The sequence below is a fragment of the Nyctereutes procyonoides genome, unplaced genomic scaffold (assembly GCF_905146905.1).
Source record: "Nyctereutes procyonoides isolate TBG_1078 unplaced genomic scaffold, NYPRO_anot_genome, whole genome shotgun sequence".
Lineage (NCBI taxonomy): Eukaryota > Metazoa > Chordata > Mammalia > Carnivora > Canidae > Nyctereutes > Nyctereutes procyonoides.
The window spans coordinates 3,344,158-3,357,824 of NW_026575051.1; the positions used below are offsets into that span (position 1 = coordinate 3,344,158).

At 57.9% G+C, this 13,667-nt stretch overlaps 1 protein-coding gene across 3 annotated transcripts in view; it reads right to left on the reverse strand.

Moving 5' to 3' along the window:
* Positions 1-13,667, reverse strand: part of GRM4 (glutamate metabotropic receptor 4) — a 171,905-nt gene that overhangs the window by 15,781 nt on the left and 142,457 nt on the right. For all 3 annotated transcript variants that reach the window (XM_055329527.1, XM_055329525.1, XM_055329526.1), the window contains 3 exons: positions 12,502-12,642; positions 1,764-1,964; positions 1,415-1,551 (listed from right to left, as the gene is read on the reverse strand). In XM_055329527.1, the coding sequence (XP_055185502.1) occupies positions 1,415-1,551; positions 1,764-1,964; positions 12,502-12,642 (479 nt within the window). The remainder of the gene's footprint in view (positions 1-1,414; positions 1,552-1,763; positions 1,965-12,501; positions 12,643-13,667) is intronic.

Here is a 13,667-nt window from a genome sequence, read left to right on the forward strand (position 1 = left end):
AGGCCACCTTGCTCTCAGACCCTGGAGGAAGATAGCAGCAGGCGGGGCGAAGTCTCCTCCTCAGCGCCCCCTATCCCAGCCTGGCCTACTCAGTGGACCCTGAGGAGTCCTAAGCCCTCAGGAGAAAGTGGGGAGGGTATGAGGGCTGAAGCCCACTTCTCCCTAACCCTCCCCACCCTCACTGCCCCAATCCATGCTGGCAGAGGGGCCTCGTATCATCAGGGAGGAGTCCGCTGTGCACCCCACACCGAGGCCCTGCTTTCACTTACCACATCTGTAGAATGAGACCAGAATAGTACCTGCCTCGCAGGGCTGCCGTCCACACAGTAAGTTCACATGCTTACAAGGGTCACTGTACACAGCAGGTACTCAGTAAGCATTAACTGCCGATGCTGCTAGTCAACTGAATCACAGGCCCCCACCGCTCCTCCCACTGCACCCAAAAGAGACACGCCTCCACCTGGGGTATCGCCTCACTTGGCAAAGTGAGTCTCCGTTCAGCAGCCCAGGGAGCATCACGACAAGAACAGGTTCGGCCCCTGCCCTGCTACTTGGCCTTCAGAACATCCCTCAGGCTGGGCTTGCAGAGATAGTTCCTTTGACTTAGAAGATCATCGGAGCTAAATGGGATCATGGGCAGAAAGGGCTTTGAGGAGTTCAAGAGGTTCGCTGCTGGAACAGATTCTTACAAGAGGGGAGAGCAGGGACATGATGCAACTCTCCCAGGATCTGGCTCTAGGGTAGCTGTGGCCAGACATGGGCCTGGGCCTCCTGAGTCTTCTGGTCCATCCCTCTGACTGTCACACTGTGCCCACCCCAAGCTTGGCTCACCCTGCCACCAAGGCAGGGGCCAAGTCCACTGGCATTTCCTCGGGGAATGAACCACAGGTCCTCGCTCTCCAAACACCTGGCTCTGTTCACCGCTGGGTACACTGAAGGTCAGAGAGGGAGAACCACCTTGTCCCTGGGACGATCACGGGCTGGGAAGACATCGCTAAGAGGACCCAGGAGAAGACCCCCCACACCCACCCAGCTGCCCCAAAACCCAGAAAAATCATGACCTTCTGGGTGCACTTTGACAGCTTTAAGAAACGCTCTCGAACAATACTGTGCCCTTTGCCTTAGGCCACTGTCCTCCTTCGCCCCATGGCAGCCCCTCCCCACCCCTACTCACCTAGCTTCCCGACCCCTGCTGAGCCGCCATGGCCCTCTTCCTCCATTTCAGGCAGGAGTGGTGCGCAGGGCCCTCAGAAGCCAGAGCACCGCACGGAAGGAAGCCCCAACCTGGCAGCAGCGCACCTGAGCTCAGGGCTGACCCAGACTGATCAGGGGCTGCCTCCCAGGGGCTGGGTGGCACGAGTGACTCTCTCCATCCCTCCAGGGGCCCCTCCCTGCCCTCCTGCTGGGCACTTACTCTGAGGTGCAGGTGGTCAGTCCAGGAGCCGATGACCTTATACTCAGCAGAGCCATTGCGCAACTGGTACTGGTAGATGTCATAGCGCCCAGGGGCGTCTCCATTCTCGTTGAAGGTCACAGGGTTCCCTGCGATGCCTGGAGAGTCCGGTGAGGGTCACACACTCAGTATATTGGCTGAGCTTTTACGGAGAAGCAGGGAGTACCAAGAGGCCAGTGCAGAGACCCCTCGGGGGAGGCTCCTGCATGGAACATGCCCTGGAAACATCTGAGGAGACCGCCCCCCACACACTCCTACCCTATGGAGCCCCAGGCCCCCTTCCCCTGGCTGCAAGGCCCGGGACGCTCACCTGAGAAGTTGACGCTGCGGATGTACTTGAGCAGTTGGGTGCCATCCACGGGGTCCATGCGGGGGCAGAGACCCACGCGGCCAGGACACAGGTCACGGTGCATGGCGTGCAGCGCATGGCCCATGGCATACACAGCATCGATCACAAACTGCACCTTCCCCTCCTGCTCATATGCTGAGTCCTGCCCAATGCGTTCTCGGTCTGCAATGAAACGCGCAAGGCAGGGGCAACCATGAGGCTCACTGTCCTCACAGACCATGTGGCAGGGACCAGAGACGAGAGAGGTGACACAGCCCGTGTCTGCACACCTGGGCCTCCTGGCTCCTAGCCCAGGGCTTGCTCTGCCACACAGGAGATGGGTCTTATGGAGGCACACGGGGGCACAATTCCAAAAGGTGAAGGGGAGGGTCCACTACCCTCGCCACGGTACTGCCAGACCCTATCCTCTGAGGCCCCAGAACAGCCAGGGCAGGTTCCCATGTTACAGTCGCCTTCAGAAGGCAATCGGCCAGGGGGTTTCACTGTGGCTGTGGCCTCCCTGCTATCCCCCAGCCTGGCCTAGACTAATCTGGGAGCAGCTGGCCCCCGCACAGGCTGGGAAATCGCCAGGGCAAAAGCTATGTCTTGCAGTGGTACCCTATGGCAGCCCACTGATGGGCAGCTGCTCCAGCCATGGGACAGATGGGGAAATTAAGGCCCAGAGAGGGTGAGAGCCTGGCTGCAGATCCCTCAGGGTTCAGGACCCAGGACACCTGGTGCCCTCAATGGCTTCCAGTCACCCTGGACACCAGAAGTCACCAGCATCCCCACCCACTCCATCTCCATTAGCCAGGCTGAGTGAGTTTTGCCAAGTGGGGAACAACTCCCACCTCTACCCTCACCTCGCTGCAAATGGCAGTAGCTCCCCAGGGCAGCATGGTCTTGGGGCTCTGGTCTCCTACCCTTACTCCCTGGGCCCAAGCTCCTTGGCTGCCTAAAGCTTCAGTGTCCTCTCAATAAAAAGGGGATCATAATCCTGCTCCACAGAGGCTTACATGAGAAGAGGTACAGAAAACACTTGGCACTGAGGTGACTAATCCATGTTATTGTGCGAAGTGGTCAGAGTGGGGGGTTCCTGAGGTCCCTGAGCCAGAGCAGGCCAGGAAGGCTTTCTGGAGGAGGAGGCGCTACCTGAGCCTGGGCCAGGGTAGCAATCATAAGGAAGAATAAGGGTTGCTAACTTCTAGCGAGTACCTGCCCTATGCTCAGCATCATCCTAAGCTCTTTAGGCATATTAACTCATTGAAGTCTCACCAGGGTGCTAGGAGGTGAGCAGTTATCCCCACACCAGAGAGGAAACTGAGGCACAGAAAAGCCCAGTGACATTCCAGAACCACGAAATGCCGATTCTGAACCCAGGCACGCTGGCTCCCAGCCTGGGCACCACTCTATGCCTGAGGGATTCTAAGAGCGGGATTGGGCGGCGGACAGGAAAGCAGGGAGGTTGAGGGAGGAGGGGACAGGAGGTGGCTGCAAAGTGAAGGGAGGCAGAGGATGGCCAGAATGCCAGAGAAGCCTGGCTTCGCTCCCGACGCCACAGACCCTGTCCACATCACAACCTGGAACCTCCTCCCTGGAGACCAGGACAGAGAAGCCCGGCCACAACAACCACCGCCTCTGTGCCAGAGGGCCAGTGCCACACCTTGCAGAGGTGATTCCCCAGCGGGCAGCAGGATAAGTGGCTGCACCCCACCCTAGCCCCATGGGCCACAGTCTGAGCCTCTCATGTCTACTGTGTGGGGGCCAGGCCGGGCTGGGTCAGCCCCAGGCCCTGCTCCCCTGGGAACTCCAAAGGTCACTCTGTCCCTCCCTCTCCCTTGGATACCTCGGAAGCAAACACCGGGTAAAGGGAAACACACTGTTATCCCCAGGCTCTCTCTACCATCTAATCCTCTCACCCCGGAAGGATAGATGCCACCCCACCCTGATGTGGGGATGGCTGGGCTATGCATCAGTCACCCCTCAACTGGCCAGGTCAGGTGGCCAGGACCCCACCCCATTCTCAGCTTTGCTCAGGGTTGAGATTCAACACTTGCTGAATGGACAGCAGAAATCATGGGATCACAGTGCCAAGGCAGGTCATCTGTTCCAATTCTGCTATTTTACAGATGAGAAAACTGCCTGCCCAGGGCTCCTGCAGAGCTGGGGGCACATTTCGTATCCCTGCCTCGGCCACCAAGACTGACCAAGGGTAGAACCTGACCCCAGTCACCCCAACCTCGGGGGTCAGAGATCAACAAGAGTCACCAGTACTCAGATTGCACAGCTGGGGGGCAGATACCCACTTAGCTCGAGGCGGGGGGGCACTGTTCAGTCCAGACAGGGCCCCAGCTCCTCCAGGGTGGCCTTGGGGCTGGAAGCAGGCCAGGCTTCGGAGCTGCCTCACCAGCTCTCTCCTGGTCACCAAAGGCCCTCGCTACCTGCTGTCACTGTCCTCTGTGTGCAGGAGCCTGGACTTGAGTCCAGACTGTCTGGGCTGGAACCCCAGCTCTACCACCCACTCTAGCTGTGTGTGACCTTGGACCTGTCACTCCATCTCTCGGACTTCAGTCCTCTCAACTGCAAAATGAGGACAGTGATGGTACTGATCCCAGAGGGTCAGGATTAATAGGTTAGTATGTACCAGACCTGAAGAGAGGCGTGGTGCTTCCCAAGTGCTACAGAGGTTGGTTAAATCTTTGCACCTGAGGGCACAGAGAGGCGTGAGTCCTGCCCTGCCTCAGAGCTCCTAGCCAGCAGAGCCTTGCTAACAGGCAGCATTATTTCTAGGCCAAGGAGCAAACAGGAATGAACATGAAAGGCAAATACTCCAGCTTTCCAGCCTGCCCTTGTGTCTGAGCTTCTGATGACAAGGTTCTGAGAACCAGAAGAGAAGCACAGGGATGATCCTGTCCCCAAAGGGAGGGCAGTTGGCGGGGGAGGGTCCTAGAGCAGGGTTGCCTGGAAAGCTCCAGCCCTGGACCCTAAGGGGACCTGCTCCACTGAGCCTGAAGAATGGAAGACATAAAATCCCACTCAACAACCCACATTCCCATCACACCTTCATTTCATCTGGGTGAGAGACTAAATTATTAACCAGGACGGAGGGAAGGCTGTGGCCACTAAAGCAAGCTGGCAGCTCTCTCCCGAAGCCAAGGACACATGGGGCTAAGGGGATCTGGCTGCACTTCCCCAGCTAAACTGCCCTCACCTCTCCTCTCTCCTCCTCCAAGGGTCCCTCCTCAGGGGGACCAGCTGAAGCATCCATTCCTGGGCCACTTTGGTCCAGGACAAGTGCCCTCGCTGGGGTCACGAGCCACCTGCACCAACACTAGATTGAGGACCACCCTCACTGGGAGAAGCCAGCTCTGGCTGGGGAAGCTCCCACTAAAGGGGCTCTGGGCTCCTGTGGAGCTGTCAGTGCCCCCTCAGCGCAGCCCCTCCAGAATCTCTACCCCAGAGCTGTCACAGTGCCAGCCACAGACTCCTAGAGACTTCTCGACACACCCGCACATCCTTGACTTTTGTCTCACGTCCAGCCCCAATGACAGATGAGAAAATGTGCAGCAAGGCGACTTGCAAAGGACCTTTATTTTCAAGGGTACCCCAGGCCTCAAGCATGTCCTCTACACACAGGCACCCCTCAAACCCCAAGGCCCTTCCCCTGCACCCCTTGGGAAGGCAATAATGAGAGGGCCTAAGTGGCTCACATGGTGGGGGGCGGGGAGCAGGAATCATAAATACAAGTTAAAAAGGACAAGATGCTCCATCCTGAATGTCTGAAGCTGTGCCAGTAACCAGCACGGCTCTCCACGTTCCTCCTGATTCCTCAGCAAATAACCTTTCGGCGTAGCTGCTGCTCACCGAGAACCTTCACATGCCTGGCATTTTCTGTTCTGGGAGGCTCTGGGAGGCTCTGGGAGGTAGGCAGGCTAAACTGGCCCCTCTCACAGAGGAGGTAACTGAGGTGTGCGAGTGGCCGAGTGATGTACCAGAATCTTACAGGAATCCTGGCACCTGGCACGTGCTCATACGTTCCCGGGGATTGGCCTGGCTGGGAAGTGGCTGAGCTGGGATTTGAACCCGGATCTCTCTAGTTCCATAAGAGTTTTCCACCACCTGTACCGTCCCTCTCCTACTTCTTCCACCCAGCCTCTAACCTGCCTCCTTCCCCTTTTCTGGGGTCCAGGCTCAACCAGGAGTTAAGGATCCCTGTCTGTGGGGCTAAAGCCGGTGGTGGCCATGGAGAAAAGTGGGGATCAGAAAAATCCCCTCATGGGTGGGCAAGAGCTTCAGAAGGTCCAGGTGGCTCTGGAAGGAAGCATGACACACACCCCTGAGAGCCACTGTAGGAGATAAATCCCAGACACATGGTGGCAATGACAGCAGCAACAGTTTGAAGATGTCCTAATTGTGTCCCGGGGTACAGTGAGCCAGGGATGCGTTTGGCTCTGCCACAGGTGACAGCCTGGGGGGGGGGGGGGGGACAGGACACTATTGGGAGAGGATTTTCTTCAAAACCCTGCAGCTATGGTTACTACGGTGACTGCAGCCTTTGTATGCAGGTTGTAAATTGTAATTGAAATGAGTTTTCAAGGTTGAAATAATCAGAGTGCCTCCTTGTCTCTCTCCCATCACCCCGCCACAACTCACCCCGCCCAACCACAACCCTCCTGAGTTCTACGCTCCCTACGCACGCACACGCACGCACACAGTTCTTGAAGCGGCTCCCTCACATAAAGGAATACGAAATCCATTACGTACGCACGCACGTATATTCACATCCACCCATCCAGGGTGGCTGCCCGCAAACCTGCAGGCATTGATACACATGTCTAACCACACACCCCTGTTCAAACAAGATAATCACAAGTATATGTATAAACACAGGTAACACACACATCGCTACACAACTAGCATGGCACTCATCCAAACACAGGGTCATCCGGAGTCACCCACTGTTGGGCTGAGATGCCCACAAGTGTTTTCTTTGGGAAGTGATACCTGGAAGCACCAGTAGGGGTAGGAACCTGGGATGGGGAAGGGCGGCCACTGATGCCAGGTGTGCGGCTCCATCCCTCTGGGGCCCGCCAGGAGACCATGTGGAGGACGCCTCAGGGCTGCCCATCTGAGGAGACAACCACTCCTGCTCCCACCAATCTTAGGCCAAGGCCTGCTTCCAAGGGCACTAACTCCACTGGCAAAGACGGGGCTGGTGAGCACTGCAGGGACCAGGGAGTGGCAGCGTGTCTATATTCTCAGGTAGAGGCCCACATGTGCAATCCAGCATAGGTGCACGTACACAACACACACATCTGCACACAGAAGCTTGCATTTACATACAATATACAAACGTACACACCAGCTTTCATCCCTTGGGCAACTTCCGGGGAGTAGGATAAGAGGGTCCCAGGGTCCCCCCCGGAACAGCAGCCTAGCAAATAGCTGGGCCTGTCTCCCAGCCTGCCTCGGACCAGCTAGTGATATGACCTAGGTCAAGCAAAATGTACATTCCTCAGTTGTAAATGCGGGGTAATAATACTGGCCTGCAGGGCCCCTCGGAGGATTAGGGAGGTACAGGTACAACACACAGCATCATACCTTCTATACAGAAGCACTTTATAAACTTGTTTCCTCTCCTCCCAGGCATTCCTCCACGGGATAAGATCCCACATCCTGGGCCTCCCTGCTCCATCCTGCGTGGTGCATACAGGCCCTCCTACCCTCAGGATGACATGAGCACAGGGTACCCACCCCATGCAGACAGGGGCCCGCCCACCGAGATCTAGATTCGAGGACAAAGCTGCCACACTGTCCTTCCTGGCCATTCCCCTTCTTTCCCGACTCACCTGTGGTTGATCCATCCTCCCCAATACCTCCCTGAAACACCCAAGTCTTGGCAAGCGATAAATGCCATATAACTCTTAGCTGTTATTATCATTGGTGGTGGTGGTGGTGTGGATGCTGGCACAGGCTGGGCGACAGGAATCCCCCACACATCCTCAGCTGCCATGCTCCCACCCTCCCTCTCAGAGCTCCCAGCCCCCGTGAACAGAAGGCAGTAAATTTCTCCTATTTCCTCATAAACCGGGCCTTCCTCCGCTCAGCCATCACCTGGCTGGCAGTGCTGTCAAAAAGATGGATGCCACATCTGCCTTGTTTACAGCTTTAATTCCCAAACCCTCTCTGCATGCTCCCAGGGAGGGGGCCAGGAGACAGAGAGGGAGGCAGGTGCTGCCCCTCCCTGGGCCTTGACAGCTGCAAGCCTCCCCCTCAGTGACTCCTCCCTGGCTCAGGTGTGGGGGGAGTCCCTGGGCAATCTGCAGGTGCTTCCCATAGATCATCTCCATCCCTTCTCCGGGAAAAAGTGAGCAAGGTGGCTCTGCAGGGATGGGGCTCTGTGGGGATGGGCGTGGGTAATAGGATTCCCATTTTACAGATGAGGAGACTGAGGCCTCAAGAGATATAAGGCCCTGCCGAGGTCACACAGCTAGGAGGCAGCAACAGGGGGATTCACACCCAGCTCTGCAGGACCCTCACAGCAGAATGTGTGTACCCTCTCCCTCTTACCACTTTGAGACACACCCGCCCAATCTCCAGCTGCCAGCATCTGCTGCTCTCTGGAGACTTTCTGTGGTCACAGCAGCTCTCTGCCCAGCCATCCGGCAGGCAGGCTGGAGGCGCTGAGGAATTAGCGCCCTCCAGGAGCAGCCTGTGGGAGCAACAAGCAGAGGCCAACTGTGCAATCTGCTGGCCTCAAGGGGACCAGAGTGGGCCAGTACAAGGCCACCAGTACAGATGGGCAGGCCTCCTGGAAGAAGTGAGTAGGAAGCCAGGCTGGGAAATAGAGCAGGGGTAGGTGGAGAACACAAAGCACACCTGGGCTGGCTGGAGGCAAGAGGGGGTGCCTGGGAGAGGGGGAGGGCAGGAAATCGGAGATTGGGCAGGGCACCAGCCCTAGAGCCAGGCTGCCTGGGGATAAAGCCAGTTCTGCCAATTCTGGTGCTGTGAAGTTCTCAAATGGCCTCTGCACCCTCTTCTGCAAAATGGGTGCTGCACCTGCAACAGCCTCTACCAACTGCCCTCCCTCATCCTGGATCCTACAGCTGACACGCAACACCAGTATCTGGCAATCCCATCACTCCCACTCCCTATCCACATCAACAACCATTTTACCAGCACCGATCATGCACATCATCTTTCAGCCAGCCTCTTCCTACCCTTCACCTCCAATCCTCACGGCAGCCCACTGAGATGGGCAGTGACTCTCATCTTCTCTGAGATGCAGAGAGGTTAAATGACTTGTCCAAGGTCACACAGCAGCGAGGACACGGAGTCAGATCCAGGCCCGGGGCTGCATCCTTCTCCTGCCCCCCACCAGGCGCCCAGTGCAGAGCCAGCCCCCCTCCCCTGTGGGTGTCACCCTGGCCCTCCTGCCTAAGACACTCTCCCAAGGGAGCTCAAACCTGGCCGGGGCCACGGGATGCTTGAGCCGCCTCCCCCTCACCCGGGGTGGGTCTCAGGTCCCACACACATTCCCAGCGGCAGCCCTGCTCCTCCCGGTACCCTGAGTTGGACCCTATATCCTGAGGTGGACCCACTCACCGTGCCTGACGTGGGGCCACACGGGGACTCTTAGCAGCCTCTGCTGCCAGAAGAGCAAGATGCAGCAGGAAGGATCGGGGTCAGCTGTGAGGTGCCGGCCTCCGCCCCTCCTCCCCACCCTGTGTTCATTCCAGCCTCTGCTCCTTCGTTCACACCTTCCCCCTGCCCGGGGTGCGTGCCATCACTGCCTCTCCCTCTGAGCCAGGGGCTCCCACACTTTGCTGCACAGGAGAACCACCTAGGCCACTTTAAAAAAAATCCCAATGCCCAGGTTGTACTCAGTACCAATACACTTAGAACGTCTGGGGGTCAGGCATCAGTAGCTTTAAACAATCTCCAGGTGACTCACTGTGAACAAGGCTTGGGGACGACAGCTCCCACTATGGTCTTCAGCCCTGAACACACACAAAATCACCCAAGGAGCTTTCATGAAGTCCACAGCCCAGACCCCACCCCTGAGATTCTGACTGAACGGGTCTGGGGGTGGAGTGCTGGCATAGTTTTAACAGCCACCTGGTGATTCTAATGCACAGCCAGGCCTGAGAGCCACCATTTTACAGTTCACGAAGTACCTCCATCCATGCTTTCTCATTTCCAACCCAAGACACTCTCTGGGCTGGCTCACCATCAATCAGGCTCTGTGTTCAGCTTAGAATCTGCTTGAGATTCTCTCTCTCTCTCCCTCTGCCACTCTAGCTCATACTCTAAAACAAATAAATCTTTAAAAATAATAAAAGAGATGTTTTCCAAAATTATGTAAGATGCATAGTCACCCTACCCATGAAAGCCCAGTCTCCTGTGCTGTCATTTTTGCATTTCTTAAATCTTCAATTACTGCCTGACAAAGGCATTTGCCGTACAGCCTTTGGCAAGTTGCTTGGCCTCTCTGGCTCTCCAGACCCTCCTCTATAATATGGGGATCAAAAAAGCCCTTAGAGCTGTTATAAAAGTGAAAAAAGTAAAATGAGGTAATGTGTATAAAGTGTCTGGAACACAGAAGATACACAACACTGAGTGATATTTATGGTTATTAGCTTGCCTAGGAACATAAGCCACCACATCAGACAAACACACACACCCCTTCTCCCATAGACATACTGACTCATGTACATACACAGACGCACACACCACCATGTACACCCACACATGAGCTTGCCTACTGGGCCCCTGGGGAATACCCATGATCCTAACTAGCCAATATTCCTGACTCCCAGAGGACCCAGGCCACCAGAGGGCAGCACCCTCCCCACCTGCCTGCCAACCTCCTCAAGCTTCCTCCTCCCCTGGCCCTGGGCCATGGCTCTGGATGAGTTCTGTGACTCAGGAACCTAAGATCCCGCAAGCCAGGCCAATGGCCCCTTGCTCACCTGGCCCTCTGCCCAAGCCACATCAATCCATCCAGGAGGATATGAGAGGGAGATCACCATCCCCTCTCGTGACCACTCATGTTGAAGGCACCCAGAGCTCCCTCAATGTCACTAAGGGAAGGTCCTGCTGCAGGCTACCCAGATCAAGAATATACAGGGACCCACATCTGAATGTATCCAAATGTGGACATACCATGATGACTACCCTAGGGGACTTAGGGCCTAGACCTGGGTCCAAATGCTGCTCAACCACCTTCCATCCATGGGAACTCAGATCCTTTTACTTTCTTGCACCTACAAATTGTTTTCCAATCTGTAGAATGGACCCACTGTCCCATTCTCAGGTGGCCCATTCTTCACCCTTTTCAGGACTCTACTCAAATGTTACCTTTATAGGAAAGCCATCTCTTTGTTCTAGTTGTTTCTAGTGTACATTTCCTTTCTGATATATTGTACAGTTCACTATTTATCTCGTTTAAACGTTTTCCTATTAGGATAAACATTCAAGAGATTTTTGACTCATTCAGCGCCATATCCACAGTGCTTAGAACAGGGACGAGTACACCCTAGGAGTCAAATTGGTGTTTGTTGAATGACCAAGGGAACCGCAAGGGATTAGAGATGGTTTCTGCAAAATGCTCTGATGGGTGAATGTCTGGACTCCCACACGGGGCAGCTGGGGTCAATTTCGTGGGCTCATCCCCCAAAGTGGCCACAGGCCAAAGGAACCTCTTGCCGGGACCCAGGAGCCTCCTCCTGCCACACCCCACCCCCCAGCAGCATCCCTGATGGCTGAGAGCAGGCGGCTTCTACTGTTCTAAGCCCTCCCAACGCAGGCCTCGGAGCCAAAGGGACCCTCCTAGCCCCGCCCCACCCCGCAGTCGGCCCGCCCCCAGGCCCCTCCTAGCCCCGCCTCTCAGGCCACGCCCCGCCCCCGCAGTCGGCCCGCCCCCAGGCCCCTCAGGCCCCGCCCCTCAGGCCCCGCCCCTCCCCGCAGTCGGCCCGCCCCAGCCCTCTCCTAGCCCCGCCCCTCAGGCCCCGCCCCACCCCGCAGTCGGCCCGCCCCCAGGCCCCTCCAAGCCCCGCCCCTCAGGCTCCGCCCCACCCCGCAGTCGGCCCGCCCCCAGGCCCCTCCTATCCCCGCCTCTCAGGCCACGCCCCGCCCCCGCAGTCAGCCCGCCCGCAGGCCTCTCCTAGCCCCGCCCCACAGGCCCTGCCCCTCAGGCCCCGCCCCACCCCGCAGTCGGCCCGCCCCCAGGCCCCTCCTAGCCCCGCCCCTCAGGCCCCGCCCCACCCCGCAGTCGGCCCGCCCCCAGGCCCCTCCTAGCCCCGCCCCTCAGGCCCCGCCCCACCCCGCAGCCGGCCCGCCCCCAGGCCCCTCCTAGCCCCGCCCCTCAGGCCCCGCCCCGCCCCGCAGTCGGCCCGCCCCCAGGCCCCTCCTAGCCCCACCCCTCAGGCCACGCCCCGCCCCCACAGTCGGCCCGCCCCCAGGCCCCTCCTAGCCTCGCCCCTCAGGCCCCGCCCCACCCCGCAGTCGGCCCGTCCCCAGGCCCCGCCCCACCCCGCAGTTGGCCCGCCCCCAGGCCCCTCCTAGCCCCACCCTTCAGGCCACGCCCCGCCCCAGCAGTCGGCCCGCCCCCAGGCCCCTCCTAGCCCCGCCCCTCAGGCCCCGCCCCACCCCGCAGCCGGCCCGCCCCCAGGCCCCGGCCCGCCCCCTACCCCTCCTGACCCGGCCCGTGCGTGCTCACTGGTGCACTTCTTGACGTGGCTGCCCTTCTTGAGCGCGTGGCGGCTCAGCTTGCAGTGGAAATTGTCTTCCCAGAACTCGGCAAACCAGATGTTGCGCCGGTTGTTGTCCAGCGTGCGGCTGGAGAAGTAGCGGTCGAAGCCTGGCGGGGAACCAGGGCATCAGGGCCTCGCGCCCCCTTCCCTACCTGCCCCCAGCCCTTCCAGCTCCCGCATCCCCCAAGGGTTAGAGATGCCCAGGCAGAGGGAGGGAGGAAGGGAAGAGCAAGCCTCTGATCCAGGGCCCAGCTGGCAAAAACAAAATGTGGAGCATTTCATTTCATTCAAAATGAAAAGAGCTGTATTAAGTCCCAGGGGTAGCATGTGTAATCTTTATGGAAGAGAGGTGCGCGGGGAGGATGCTTCACGCTTGGCCTTTTAACCACCAAAATGCTAATATCCGGGCTCTTTGAGAAGGAGCCACCTGGGGGTCCTGAGATTAGAGCAGAGAGGCTGTTGGGGGCTGACCAAAGCTGGGGGCACCTGAGCTCTCTGGTACTGAAGAGGAGGCCAGACAAGAGAGGGAAAGGGGTGACCCAGGTCACATAGCAAAACCAGGGCCAGGATCTTCTGCCTCTGCGTCCAGAACTTCCCCATTTCTGACAGAGGCAGCTTCCTCCTCCAGATGTCCCAAAGGGGACTCCCACCTCTGCTCTAAGTGCAGAAAACCCCACCCCAGGGTGGGCAGGCTGGCCAGTGAAGAGTGCCTACTCTCTCCCCACAGTGCTCCTTCTGCATTGATGACTGTTCCCAGCAACATGCAGAGTTGACTGAGCTGCTTGGGGTGGGCCCAAACGCCTGAGAGTTCAGTAGGGTCCATGCCATGCAGTGAGTGTCCTGCCTGGGGCAGCGTTCACGTGGAGACTCAGTGGCTGTCGGAGCTGTAGGAGAATGCTGACATTGATAAGGGATTAGGGTTAGAGCAGGGTTTCCCAAGCCGTGGCACCATTGACAGTCTGGGCCCTATCATTCCTTGTTGTGGGGGGCTGTCCTGTGCATTGTGGGATGTCGAGCAGCACCCCTGGCCTCTACCCACTAGATGCCAGTAGCATCACTCCCGAGTTGTGACAACCAAAAATGTCTCCAGACTGCCAGATGTCCCTTGGGGGGTCAAATCGCTCCTCTCCCC